Source organism: Phaenicophaeus curvirostris, chromosome 5, assembly GCF_032191515.1.
Source record: "Phaenicophaeus curvirostris isolate KB17595 chromosome 5, BPBGC_Pcur_1.0, whole genome shotgun sequence".
NCBI lineage: Eukaryota > Metazoa > Chordata > Aves > Cuculiformes > Cuculidae > Phaenicophaeus > Phaenicophaeus curvirostris.
The window spans coordinates 21,823,484-21,838,702 of NC_091396.1; the positions used below are offsets into that span (position 1 = coordinate 21,823,484).

Sequence of the window (15,219 nt, forward strand, 5' to 3'; positions counted from 1 at the left end):
GGTTATCATAGAATCATAGAACAGTTTGGGTTGGAAGGAACCTTAAAGATCATCCAGTTCCAAGCCCCCTGACATGGGCAGGGGCACCTCCCACCAGACCAGGCTGCCCAAGGCCCCATCCAACCTGGCCTTGAACACCTCCGGGGATGGGGCAGCCACAGCTTCCCTGGGCAACCTGTGCCAGTGCCTCACCACTCTCATTGTGAAGAATTTCTTCATGTTATGTCATGCTTGCATTAGTAGCATCATTACAGTTACAGTATTATCGTTCCTTCACTGTTCAAGAATCTTATCAGACACTGTCTAGAGGCATTACTGCGAGCAATAGTTTTGGGGACTTCTCGATGACGACAGAACAGAGGTTCTCTGTTTTGAAGACAGAACTGCTAATGTAACTCAGTACAAAGACTAAGCTTTGTTTTCATTTTAAACACTGCTTTGGCACCGATAGCCTTATAATGAGTGGCACTGCCAAAGCACGTTGTCCATAGCTTGGATGGAAGCCCGAAAGCCGGCTCCACCAGAGGGGGGTAACCCCGTGGCCACGAGCTGTCCACGGTGCTGAAACGCAGCCCCGCACCTGCTGCTTGGCCCTGCCAGCCTTGTTTATGGTCCATTGGAGGAAGTCGTTACACGATACGCACCTTTGCAACACTCTCTGCTTTGAGAATATGCCAGACACAGGTAGTGAAAATCCCTTTGAATCATCGAATCCTAGTACCACAAAGAAAAGGAAAAGACCTTTGAGATCATCACACCCAAACCGTACCTGTCCACTACTAAATCATATCCCTAAGCACTTAATCTACCTGTCTTTTAAATACCTCCAGGGATGGGGACTCAACCGCCTCCCTGGGCAGCCTCTGCCAGTGCTTGATAGCCCTTTCATTGAAGAAATTTTTCCTAATGTCCAATCCAAACCTCCCCTGGTGCAACTTAAAGTCCTGTCACCTGTCATTTGGGAGAAGAGACCAACAGCCACCTCTCTACAATCTCCTTTCAGATAGTTGTAGACAGTGATAAGGCCTCCCCTCAGTCTCCTCTTCTCTAGTCTAAAAGAAGACAATAGGCTTGAAGACAGTGGCAATAGGCATATGCTCATATTAGTGCTGGTTTTGTTCCTATGCCTTCAAGTAAAGAAAGCATGTGTCAGAACTTCTCACATGCAAATAAATAAAAAGCATGAAAATATTGAATTTTAATAAACAGCAGCCACAAAAAAACTAAGAGAAAATATTTCCTGAATATTTTTGCAAATTATTTTAAATTTTATTCTACCTTGTATTTCTATTTTTATTCTATATTTCAGTTGATACAGAGGGCAAATAATCAACTCTGTGAATAAAAATGCCTCTTAGGTTCTCATCATACTGTGATCTAACCTATAGGGCTGGGCAAATATGTACGCCAACAGGTATGCTGGGAATATACATGAAAAAGTGAACATTTTTATAAACAGATTGGCACTAATTTGCAATTACGTCAGGCCAAAGAACACCTACATATCCTAAAAAATGCAAAAAAAATAGAAAGTATGAGTAATTTTGCACAAGCACACACAAGACCCTTATATTCAAACAAAGCTGCTTGCTCATTGCTTAGCAATTACTCCTGCTTATATTTTCCTTAAAATATACTCATACAGCATCAGTAATATCATTAGAGTATGTCTAAGACTTTTCAGGATGTATTTGATTTTTAGTGTAGCACTGTCAAATGATCCGACAAAGCAGACAGTATGGACAAATTGATCTTTAATGTAAAAAACCTCTCCCACTCCCAGCTATTAAATTTCTCAGTAAGAAGTTTTAATAATTTTTCAGAAATTTCTCTCTTGAAAAGGGAAATAAAAGCCTGTAACAGCTTGGATATAAACTTTTGACCATATTTGTGTAGTAACCTCCTTCATTAAAAGGGTTATTTCAATTCAGCTTCACTGTTGTAATAAATACTGCTGGTGATGTTTTCTGTGGAAAAATTAGAGTCTACTTTAGTCTTTGTTAAATCTAAACTAGTGATTTCAGACTTTCACTTTTCTCCATAATCTGGAGGGATTTTTTTTATATGATTTATACTTTTCAACATGTTAAAAGTGGAATAGCCTCTTGCTGAGATGTCCTTCAATCAATTTTGATAGGGAAGAACCTCGATTTGTTCTTTAAGTACACCTCTGGCTTGTAGGGAGAACAGGTCAAATTAAATTTGTAGCCTGTATCCACGAGACATATCCTGCTCTTCTTTACTCTGTTATAAAACAGGACCAAATTCACAGAATTTAATGTGAGCATTACTGTAAGCACAGGCAAACATGCCCTGATGTTCTGAGGAGGCTGTAAATGGTTATCCAAAACAAAACAACTGGTCTTACTTAAAGTGTAAGGCTAATAAGTAGTCTCACTGGTGTAACTATCTTTAAACCAAATTATACCAAAGCTCTCACAGTCAGCTTACAGGCAACTATGAGGAGCGTGGTTGTTAGGGTGAAATGTTACCTGTAATAAACTCAAACACATGACAACAAAACTTCCTCTTATTTTGTTATGACATTTCTCTGGATTTTTGGCAAATGTGACAGTTGTGGAAGAGGAATCTTTTATTTAAGCTGAGAACAGGTAGGACTCAAGCAGAAACCATGAGAGTGTATCAGATGCTCTTCTGCAAATCTGCAGCTACTCTGAGGAGGGAGCACACAATTCACACATCAAACTAATGAGTCTGCAGGCAGCAACGCGACTACCTGGCTGCTCCTTTCAGCACATGCTCCTCATCAAGGAGTAGCACACCCTAGACCTCTCCTCTTCCCCCATTTTCTTCTGTTCCCTGGATATGATGGCCCCTATGCCATTAGTAAGAATGTTGGGGAGAAAAGTAGAAGTGACAGGCAGAGGGGGAAGTGGGAAGGAAAGGCCTTACTCGTCCCCTTTCATAAGGAAAAGTAGCAACTGTCTGCAGCAAGAGATAGGGCAGATATGGGAGAAAACTGTTCTTCTTCCCAGGTGTTTTCCACTCAGTTGTGACTTCCCCTTCCTTCACCTCCTGTGTAGCTCTTACTTTCTGAAGTACTTCCTTACCCTTCCCTATAGAGTAATCCTGTGCTCTATATTTCAGCAGAGCACTGTGAGTCATTTTGCTAGAAGGGTGCTGTGCACACTCCTTCCTTCTCCCAGCCTCACCCTTAGGTCTTTTCTCACTATCATGGCTGTCACCGTGTGATCTCAAACCCTTGCAACCCCTTTTCCCAGGGAGCAGTGGCATCTGGCTGTGCTTGAGGTATGTTTTCTCCCCTACTTGTTCCCCCTCACACACACACACACAGAGGTATCTGGTTATGTGAGGGAGTTAAGTAGTTCCAGGTACTTTTGTTCAGTATGACTTGAAAATGTAATTTTAATTCCAGTCACAATGGGACCTTCATAGTTTATTGTCTCACTCTTTCCTGCAGATTCATCTGGTTCATATGCTGAGATCTATACAACCATGCTTACTTCCACCAATACACTACATCGCTCTCCAGCCTGAGGTTCTGTTCAAATCCCAGTATCTTCTGCTAAGTAATCTCTCATATCCTTGGAACCTGCACTTAACTTTACTCCACTGTTTAAAGCCAACAGAATCTTTCCTGTACTTAGCTAGCAGTTTTGGATTTGCCTTTCAGGTCATGAACTTTCTACAGACTCTGGAGTAACACTTCTCAGGAGCAGTGCTATAAGGTACAAGCAGCTGAGCTGGCAGCAGGGCTGGGGATACAAAAAGTGATTTCCACACTTGCTGACCCACAGATTGCGGGCCAGAGAAGAGAGAGCAGGGGACAGCTGAAGTATTTTTGTGTCATTTCATATCTTAATGATCCAGCCTCAGTATGATTTTAAAGACTGCTTGAGCTACAGTTACTCTACTTCTTAGGTCAAAGCAGATTTCTAAATGCTTTTGCATATGGCACTCATTGAGCAGGTGTCCAGAGTTTATATCAAAAGAGGAACAGAGAAATTTGGCAAATAGCCTACAAAAAATAATTTGAAAAAGAAAGAGCTACCGTTTATTGCAGCAATTGATTTCATGTCATATAACCTGGGTTTGGAGTCTCCTTCGCCTCTTGCATGCAGTGGCTATGCACGTGGATAATTTGACCTGGTTACGTTTGCATGACAAAAAGAGGATGTGACAGTGACGTGCACTAACCTGCTCACTCAGTCTATGAGCAGCAAAGGCAGCAACTAAAGCACCCAGCTGGGGTCCCCAGCCCGTCTGTCAGTGGGTGACAAGCCGACAAAGCCGTCCTGCCCTCAGTGCCACAGCTACCCTCCCAGCTACACCAGGCTTGCCAGCCAGCCCCCCCACAATCTGCTCTGCTCTCACCTTCTCTGCGCAGGAGAAACTATGCACGATCCTGCTGCAAAAGTTAATGCTGCCATATCCATGTGCTGAGCTAACACCTGGCACTTGGTGTTTCCACCGTTGCTGAAGACACAAGGAGTTTTCTTCAATAACTAAACCGGGATCGCAAATCACTAGATATGGTTTCCATCTCTGTTTATCTTTCCAAGAAAGCAGATTGCAAAGCAAAATCGGATTAAACCCCTACAGTAGGAGGGGCTACACCCCTCTGGTCCCCTTCTTGTTGTCCATTGACCCAGGTCGGGGGAGGAGAACATCACTCATGACGGGAACTCAACTCCTCCGTCGCTTTTTGCCTTCGCTTTCCAGGTGGAGCTGTAATCTTCATTTCAGCCACTGGGGGGAACCTTCGTCTTAGTCATGAAAGACCTGGGGGCGAGGTGGGAACTTGCCTGAGGCCCGACCAGCTTCCAAGCCCTTGCACCTACCTCCCTTCAAGTTCTGAAAAAGAGCCTTCCTGGATGAAAAGTTATCCTTTTTTTTTTAATTTTTTTTTTTTATTCTATCTGTTGCGTCCAAGAGAGACATGCAAATCACAACTCCAAATTAAATTTCAGGTCTTCTTAGGGCATGCTCTGGTTGGAACAGAAGGACGTGGTGTTTCTCAGTTGTCATGCTCCAAGCCCTCTGAGAAGACTCATGCGGGCAATGAAGTATTTTATATGCGCTATGCAAGCCAACTTAAACCCAAGGCTCCTCTCTAGGCCATATCTAAACTGTTGTCTACGTTATACCTTTCAGATCTGTAGAAGTGTCCATAGCATCTTCTTTGCCTTTGTATTGTCAGGGCTTAGACATCCCATGGGTGAAACTGAAAGGAAGTAAAATAAACAATATGTTAATGACAACAGTGTCTAGAAAGGGATTTCATGGGAAAGAAATAGCCTTGGTTTTTTTGCCAGTATAAATAAAGGCAGAAAGCTCTTTCTGTAACAGGAGTGTGTGAAATGTGAAACCCCGACAGAGAGGAGCAATACCGGTATGAATCAGAATGACTGTGACAAACAAAACTTCTTACCCCTGGAGGCGGGAACGTGATCTCGTGGTTACAGTGGCAGACAGCAAATCTGAAGCGCCTGTTTCTGCCCCTGACTCACTATATGTTTGTGTAGTCAACGCCTTTACTGTCTGTACATCGGTTTACCCATCAGTAAAACAGGGATATGCATGTCTATATCTTACTAGATCTAGCTCTTGCCAAGCGGCATTAATGGATGCTGACAGCCCTTTGCTATCAGGAGTGCAGAATTTCACAAGTGGAAAGTACAAGTCATTACCACTTTGCCAGGCTGATAGCACCATTCCTTTTGTTAAAACAGTTGCACGCTTACAAGCAAACATGGTGATACTCGACTGACTGCAGAATCTCTTCATTCTCAAGCTAGTGTTGAAACACTTTGAGACATTTTAAATAAGGTTTTCTAACCATAGACCACACGTAATCCTGTAATTGCAGAGTCAGCAGACAGAGCAACAGCTAAAAATGATTGGAAACCAGACTGTCCTTCTACATGCAGCAAGGCTACCAGAAGGGTTCCTGTTTGGTCTGTGAAAGCTCGCACTTAACCTCCCCTCTGAATAAGTGCTTTTCCTATCTTGCTTGTCTACAGATGGAAGCTGCCACAGTTATATAAATTAAATCACATAAACTGGGTCCAACCTGCATGTGTGTAATCTCGGATACTCATTTAAAACTGGCCTCTGCATTTTGTGCTATTATCTGTAAACTTATCACTGTGAGTTTTCTTATAAAGTCATCAATTAAAAAGCCATGACTTTGATTTAACTGTTATGGCTTTAGGTACGTATGAGGCCTCATCAGTCTTCATATTTTAAGATTCCCTTTCTGCACTACAAAATTTGAAACTAATTACAAAGTTAATAATAAAAGCAGTGCCTCTGTACCTTCTTTCAGAATGAATTTAAACCACTCCAGTCTACCATGAAGGACTACCCACATACAGCGCTGTGGTTTACTCTCTGTTGGTGAAAAACTGCACTGCCAAACTTTTTCTTTGACACTTTACTGCTAGTGTTTTTACATAATTTAGCGGTAGCTGTCACCCCTGTCTCACCCACCTTGGCAGCTCCCTGTGAGAACTCCCACAACTGCTTCTACACAGAAAACTAAATCCATCAGAAGACTTGGTCATTTAAGCTGGAAATTCAGATTGTCCAAATTCCTGGCTAGGCACCACCTAATCCTAGAAAAGCATCTGAAGACGTCTGAATTTTTCCTTATGAAGTTTGCTCTGTTCCTGGGCGTTTGCAAGGCACTTGCCCCAGGAAAACACGTCATGTGGTGCCTGTTGAAATGGACTTTTTCAAAGACTACCTGCAAGGTCAGGCTGGTAAACAGTCAGCTGCAACTGAATAATCGGAAGGAATAGAGACAGATAAACAAATTATTTGTAGTATTGCGGGACCCAGGAGTCTGTGCCATGGCCTGAGCTGCGTTGCTTATGTGTTGAGGGAGCACAGTCTCTTTTGCAAGGAGCTTGCAGCCCAAGCACCAGGCAAGACACAACAGATGGCGAGAGACAGATGGGAGAGTACAAGGAAACAATGAGATAAATGAGCAAAAACTCAGCTAAAGACATTAGCATTTGGTTCCAAAATTATTAACTTTACTAATCATCTCAGCTGATGTAGCCCTACGGCAGGACGTCTTTCCTCTTCCAAAGGTCTTAATAGCAGCCCTGCAGAGAAGGACTTGGGGGTGCTGGTTGATGAGAAGCTCGATATGAGCCAGCAATGTGTGCTCACAGTCCAGAAGGCAAACCATACACTGGGCTGCATTAAAAGAAGCATAGCTAGCAGGTCGAGGGAGATGATTCTGTCCCTCTAGTCCTGTCTTTTGGGACCTCATCTGGAGCATTGTGTCCAGTTCTGGAATCCTCAACGTAAGAAGGATATGGAGCTGTTGGAATGGGTCCAGAGGAGGGCTACAAGGATGATCAGAGGGCTGGAGCACCTCCCATAGGAGGACAGACTGAGAGAGTTGGGGTTGTTCAGCCTAGAGAAGGCTCTGAGGAGACATTATAGCCACCCTCCAGTACCTGAAGGGGGCTACAAGAAAGCTGGGAGGGGACTGTTTGCAAAGGGGTGTAGTGATAGGACTAGGGGCAATGGGTATAGACTGGAGAGGGGCAGATTTATACTAGTCATAAGGAGGAATTTCTTCACTGTGAGAGTGTTGAGGCACTGGCACAGGTTGCCCAGGGAAGCTGTGGCTGCCCCATCCCTGGAGGTGTTCAAGGCCAGGTTGGATGGGGCCTTGGGCAGCCTCATCTGGTGGGAGGTGTCCCTGCCCATGGAACTGGATGATCTTCAATGTCCCTTCTAACCCAGCCATTCTATGATTCTGTGGTTCTATGATTACAACACACGCCACAGCCCAGCACGGGTTGCATTTTAGGCAAAGCGTGGGAGTTTAGCAGGGAAAAAGTACCGCGGGGGGGGGGGGGGGTGTGGGGTGTTTGTGTGTGATTTTGCCGAAGCTCATTCAGCAAAAGGGGGGAGGGGGCACTGGGGCATCTCAGCAACCCGGGGCTTAAGCCCGATTAAGCACGCAGCTCAGCGGGCAAAGCGCTGACCCACGGCACATTCAGGCTGTGTAGGAGGGGGTAACACGCGAGACTCGAAGCGTGACGGCCCCGGGGGGGGATCCCCACGAGCCCCGAAGGACTCAGTGCGGCGTCTCGGGGGGTCGGCTCGCGAAATGGGTCCCTCGCACCCAGTGACAACCCACGCCCCATCCTCCCCGCCCCCTCTCCGCTCGCCGGGGGCCACCTCGGGGAAAGCGAAACCAAAAGGGAGGAGGAGGAGGAGGAGGAGGCAGCGGGGATGGGGCGGGCAGGGTCTCCCCGCTGCTCCCTTCGCTCCTCCCCTCCGCGTCCCGAGATGCGGGGCTGGGGATGAGCGTCTCGGCGGGGCTCCCGGCAGCGTGCGGAGGCTGAGCCGCAAAAGAAAAGTTTTTTGGGTTTGTTTTTTTTTTTCACCCTTTTTCCTCGGTCATGGAGCCCCGAGCCGGGTTGCACGACAGCCCGGAGCTGCGCCGGGCCACGCGGCTGAGCGTGGTGGAGCTGCGCTCGCTTTTCGAAGCTCGCTGCGCAGCCGTGGCCGCCGCCGCCGCCCGGCAGCTCCCGGACCCGGCCAAAAGGGCGTGTTGCCGGCGTCCCAACGGGGTGCTGCCCCCCGTCATCCCCCGGCTCACCGTCACCGCCGAGGACGGCGAGGACGGGCAGGGCAGCGCCCAGGCGCGGCCGCCGCGGCGCCCGGAGGGCGGGTGGCTGAGCACGGACAGCTCGGGGCACCGCAGGCTCTCCACCTCCTCGCTCTCCTCCACGGGCTCCTCGTCCCTCTTGGAGGACTCGGAGGACGACGTGTTGAGCGACACGGAGGGCAGGAGCCAGGGCATCGTACACCTGGAGCACGGCGAGGAGACCAACCAGGTAACGGGGGGACGGGGGCTGCTCCGGGGGCACCGAGCGCCCCCCTGGGAGGGAGGACGCCGGGACGCGGCTCCGCGCAAACTCCGGGGAACTCCTGTCTCTAAACCCGGCCAGGTGTGCGTGGTTCCTTTTCTGCTGTGAAATTGTACTTGGTGTCCCGAGAATATGGGGGGACCTCTTTTGTTCCTAAGTGAGTTGGCTTTTTCTTTGTTTCTTTATTCTTGTACACCCCCCCTCCCCGCCCCCCAGTCTCCTTTATCAAATCCTCAAAACAATTTTTCTTTCCCCTCAGGCATTTACCAGCAGGTATTTTTTGTCTCTTGCAATCCTGGAGTCTGTGGTTGTCAATTTTTGAGCTGCTTCTTGCTGTGACCATGACAGGAGATGGGGAGGAGCTTGGAACGCGTAGAATGCTCGCTTTTGTCCTTCTGGCAGTAACACATTCTTCTCAGTAAATCCCCTCTGTAATTTGGCAGCTTTCATCCATGAAGTGCAGTCTTAAAGGCATATAGTTAGTTGCTTTTTCATGATCTTTAATGTATATTTGTCTGACTTCTTATAATACGCTTCTTGGGTTGGTTTTTTTTTTTTAACTGAAATGTATTGCTTTAGTGAATTCTCCCTCCTACCTTTGTTGAGACCACAACTTAAATTCCTGTTCTCCTGCCAGCTCATTGGCACGGGATTGTTTTCAAGCAGAACATATGTTTGGAAAAGAAAATGTATAAGTGAGGAGTAATGCAACTTGTAGGTGATAGCTCCAGCTGGACTTTTCTCATGGTAATTGTGGGTTTACTACTTTAGAGGACACTTAACACAGGAGCTAAAATGTTGTGCGCAATGTGTGTTTTGTTTGCATCAACTTGTGGCCTGGCTTTGAGGGGGAAAAAAAAAGTTTGTATTTTTTCATGTTGCATATCAAGAGACTGTTAATAATACCACTTCATTCATACTTTTAATCCTGAGATAGAACCTGGTATACAGGGGGAAACAATTACTGCTGTATTGCCATTTGGCTTTCTTTTCTGAAATACATGCTGTGCTTGTGGGGATTTGGTGAAAGTAGTGGAATAGAAGTTAAAGGTGGAAAAGGGCTATTGGATCATTTGACTCAATATCCCTGCTATTGCAGTGTGCTGTGTGCGTGGTTAATAGGGAACAAGAAGTCAGTGCTAACACTCTAGCAGTACAGAGAACTCTGAGATGGCATCGTGACGTCTGGTTAACTTGTGAATACAATTGTCTGTGAATACAGGCTGAAGAAAAAGCTGTTCTTCAGGCATGAGGCCGTGCTGCCTTTAAGGTTTTGCTTCTGCATCTCTGAAGTCGTTGGGATTGTACGCAATACTGAGTCTTAAATCATCAATTAGAACTGTATACTTTAGAGACGTGTATCATACATACATGTATCTAAACTATACAGCATAAGTGGATGTGAGAGGTATTAATTTAAATGAAGTTTCTGGGCGCTGCAAAATTGGAAAAGACTTTAGTCACCTTTTAATGAAAAGACAAAATTTTTAAAGTAAAGAAGTTCTTTAACAATGATTTATAGACAAACTAAAAATAGCTGTATTATAAGTACTTTAAACTCTGAGGGAATGTCCTCGTTTTGGTGTGTGAGAAATTGAGAACCTGAATGGTATTATGAGAATTCAGGTTTTGGAGAAAATTTTTCCCCGTTTCCCAGTTTTAGTGTGACTGCAGGATTTTTTAATGTCACATTAATAAAGTAAATATTCACTTAGCTGTAGGATACGTAATGTATTTAGTGGCTGAGTTAACTTTTCCCTACCTGCACCGTAGGGGAAGATGGGGCAAACTTCACAGCGAGAGCCTGCGTTCTGACTGGTGTTCTCTATCTCATCATCACTTCTCTGACAGTTCGGCAAACCAGAGCTGGATCTGGTGCATAGGACTATCACCGACTTTATGACACCACCTAATAAATTAAGTGGGATGAATCTTTTATCTGCTTAATGCATGCTTATGTAGTTCATCCTTGGTGTATTACCCACAGAAAGCTTGAATCCAGGGAATCTGCTGTTTTCCCTGTGGTCAGGCATGGTGTCCTTCATCTTGGTGGGTGCACTGTGGGCTTGCTCATACCTAGAGGTGTCCAGTACAGGCTTGTTCTTGTGTCTGATGTCTTTCAGGACTGGCCAATGCTGTGATATTAGCAATCCCTACACTCGGCTGTCCAGTCTTTACAGACACTGTTTTTTTAGTGAAGCAGTGAGTACAAAGCATGCCAAATTAGAGGTCTCTGCTTTGAACCTCTGTGGGTTCAGCTTTACAGGATGTGTCCTTTGTACTAATTAATCTTGGGGCAGGTTGAATTAGAACGGAAGGCTTTGCGTTCAAGGCAGGCACATACATGTGAAAATATCTAGGAAATTTTAGGATATAAATGATTTTTATATTTTGAAGATTCTGTTTAGGAGTAAATTAGCACATTTTGTTCATATTTATTGTTTTTGGTGTATGTATTTTGACAGATGAAAGCTTGATATCAATGTGGAACACAAAGGACAGAGGCTTCGGAAGGAAACTGAAATTGTAAGTGGGCCAAACCTGGTGTTTCCCAATTCATGGGAAATTGTGACACTTTTTAATTTCCCTTGCTTTGGAATTTCCTTACTTTTCTTTGGAAATGTTAGAAACTCATTTGGAGCCTGGCACCTTATGAGTAAGCTCAGACCAGCGCTCAGCAGACTGCTGGGCTGTCAAGCCTACTAGGCTCCCCAGTGCCTAGCAGGGACCTTGGAAACTTGCCCAGGTCTTAAACTGCGGGAGGAGAAGTTCTGATAATATTCCTATTATCAGGGCTTCAAGGCTTCCATCTGCAGACCCAGGAACTTGAGACCTAAGCTGAAGAAAGCCCTCCGAGGTCCCTCAGCTGGAGGCTTCTCTACTGCTGGTCTGAAAATCGAGACCCAGTTGAAGCTTTGAAATACTGTGGGCTCTCAAGCTGCTTGCACTGGCCTGTGTGAGAGATGGGAAACTCTGCAGCTCTTCCTCCATGTACGGGGCTTGTGGCCCTGGAGTTGTCAGGTCTTAAATCCTGGGATACCAGGGCTGGAAGCGCTGTTTACAAATGTGCCTCTTGGAAGACGGTTCTCCCTGGCAGCTCGCAAGACGAACAGAGAGTTCTCCAAGAGGATGAGTGATTCGGTTAGGCGTTTCACAGAGCGTTCTGGGTTGAAGGAATTGGCAGATCACGACAATGTTAAATTTTCGTTTCTTACTGAGCGCAGTATATGGGCATGTCCCCAGAGCCTTAGGGCGCCTGTTGGGGGTGGCGAATACCTTGGGACTGATGACTGATGATTACAGTATGGTTCCAGCCTGGCTCAGCAGGGACAAAGTGCTGTTTGCATCTAGGCAGGTCTGCCTTCTAGAGAAGCTCAGTGGGTAAGCATTCCAGTTCCTTGGCATGTGTTTTGCATTTCGTTTTGCAGTAATTAAGAGAGGCTTTGGAAACTGGACTGCCCTGGCTTTCCTGGAAGAAGACACCTCTGGCAATGAAGAGCTGGAAGTGTGAGATAAGCCATTCTTCTGCTGTCCTGTTAGCTGAACTGGTGGTTCTGTAAAAATGGATACTACATGGCTGTGTTAATTGCATACAATAGCTGGAGCTTCACAAATCTTGACAGTTAACTGAATAAAAAATTATTGGTTGTTTTTTAAAGAGCCAATTAACAGAATAGATTTTACTCCTTGACAGCAGTTTACGTTCCTGCCTTCCCTTGCATTTAAATGGGAGGTGTACTTTTCTACCCTTGCTTCATGCCATTTGGAAAGTGTACATACACAGTTGAATTTTGCAGTGAAAGCACCAGTGATCCATTTATAGTAATGGAGAGGGTGCAACACTTATATATTTTTGTCTTCATTCTGTTAGTGAGCAATTTTAAGAAATACATAAATCTGGTTAGCAGCATCTTTGTTGGGACAGAGACTTTAAGAAGTGATTTTGACGGAGAATAAACACCGTGTGAATGTACAGCAGCCTCTTGTTCTCTTTTTAGGAGAATGTTATTTACTAGATGGAAACATGCCAAATAAATCTACCCGTTCTCATAACTGTGACCTGTCATTCCAAATTCCTAGATCTGTAACCATGAGAACAGCTGACAGCTTGCTAGAGATAAAGCAATTCAGTTCTTGCTTGCAGTGATACCAGTCCAGAAAGTTTGCAGCGTTAAGCTTGTTTGGTTACACTGATCTTCTTGCCGTTATTTTTAATAATACCAGGTACTTTAAATTGGACAAACATACACAGGGATGCGAACGCTTAATAAATACAGACCAAAAGTTTCAGCTACTTCAGCTCAGGGGTGGGTTGCATAAGCTAATGCAGTAGAATAGAATTGTTATTTTTAAATGAAGAATGGGAGCGAGGGGATGACATAAGTAAGACTGTTAATGGATTTTTAGCCTACTTTCCAAAGGAAAGAAAGGTTATGTAATCACTTATCAATTCCTTTTTAACTAAAGTGGATTTCAGCCAAATTTGGCAGTGGGATGGATGTCTCAAAGTTTCTTCAAGAGCTCTTTAAAGTTCCACGAAGATCAGCCTCTGGGTGGAGGAGAGGAAACCAAAATAAATGCATACCTTTTCTTCTCAGGATGAGTTGAATGGTATCTTCTGTTTTGCTTTCTAACTAGCAAATTGGCATGTCCATACTGACCAGTTGATCAGTGCTTACAATGCTTGAGCCAGGAGCAGCAGGTAGTGCCTTTTGTCCTGAAGGTAATTGGGAGAAAGTATGGGAGGGAGCATAAAGTGCAGTGGGCTGATGAGGTTATGGAACGTGGAAGGCACTAGCTGAGGAAGAGGGGAAGAAGGTGAGGAAATGTGAGAGGGGTTGGATTTTTTTTGGCACAAGTTTTATACAGGACTGTGACAAGCTGTAGTTACTCTGATAAAAGTGCAGAACTGGTGGCATCAGCCAAGGAGAAACTAGGCTTCATTAGTGTGCTGCTCATGGAACAACTACTTTTAATGGAGTACATTTCATAGTTCTAAAAAAAAAAAAAAGAAATTCCGATTTATAATGAACAGCCCTGTATACTGAAATCTTTCTGTTGTATGCTGAAAAATTATGCGGTGAAGAGCAGTGGAGTGTGTTCCACATTTCCACACTGCGCAGTTATCAGGCCAAAACTCTGAATTTGGAGCCTTCTGTCTTCAGTTTGAGGATTGTTTCTTCTCCACTGTACAATCAGTATGAGTTCTAGTGGTGACTGTTTATTAGTACTATGGTTCCTTGTCTAGTAGGAAATGAGTTGGCTCTTACCAAATCAGTTGAGGGAGAGGCAATTGAATATCTTACCAGTTAAGAGTTTCTGATCCTGGATATATCTGAAATGCTGACCTACAGGTTGCAAGATTCTTCTCTTTTGAATCAATTTCCTTCTGATAGTTTTCATATGACAAAGGACATCTTGTTGCTTGGGTGTGCAGTTTAAAATTGAAAGAGCTCTATTATAATTTTTTTCTTATGGACCTATTGGGTTAGGTATGTTATAGAATTTCCTTTGTATGTGCACTTCCATAGTTCAGAGCTCCCTGTAATGCTTATTACATCTGAAATGGAGAAAGAAAGTAACAGTGTGTACTCATTATAGGGTAGTGCATTCATGTTTAAAGAGGGCATACCCTCTTTAAAAAAAAATCTGCTTAGATTTTTTCTGAGGCTATAGTTGACTCAGCAGAGTTGAAGGTTTATTTGTGAAAGCCAATGCCAGTCTGAAAAAGAATAAGAGTGGTGGCTGAGCTGGAGCTGGCTGGGAAATTTTGCATGTCTGTGTGTATTTTTGGTTTCTGACACTCTTGCCCTACTAGACTGGTTAGATGAGGGTGAATGTTTTTTTAACTGAACATGTGGTAGTTAACATAGACAAAAATAACCTCTCAACTCACATCTGAGATTTATTATAAATGGAATGTGTTAAAGTGAATCAGTTTGATAAAATGCTTACAATGGGATACAGTTTAATCCCACGAATATTTGTGCAAGCTGAGAATACACATTGTTATTTATGTGGTAGATAGCTGTTTTGGTTAGCAGTGAATGAGAGAAGAGCTAAGGATCATCGTACATAGCATTTTGTGGTGATTTTTATGAAATGTGATGACGGAAGAAGTAATATTATCCTTGCACATCTTGGAAGGAAAAAGCGATTATCTTGTACAGTGCCGGTGCTATCTGTCTCTTATCTCCTCTGTCAGTGTAGTTTTTGCAGAGAAAGGGGCTGAGGCTGAAAGAACTGGCTTATCGGTCTGTGTTACTTCGGACCTTGCGTAGAGTAGGTTTAGATTGCATTTTTAAGTTCTCTTCTCAACCTGCTTTACCAACAGAGC

General features: G+C 44.4%; 1 protein-coding gene across 1 annotated transcript in view; it reads left to right on the top strand.

The window, feature by feature from the left end:
• The first annotated feature begins 8,367 nt into the window (after nucleotides 1–8,367).
• ITPKA (inositol-trisphosphate 3-kinase A) overlaps nucleotides 8,368–15,219 on the top strand; it is a 41,564-nt gene continuing 34,712 nt past the window's right edge. The window contains exon 1 of the mRNA XM_069857906.1: nucleotides 8,368–8,849. Coding sequence (XP_069714007.1) covers nucleotides 8,412–8,849 — 438 coding nt within the window. The 5' untranslated portion in view covers nucleotides 8,368–8,411. The remainder of the gene's footprint in view (nucleotides 8,850–15,219) is intronic.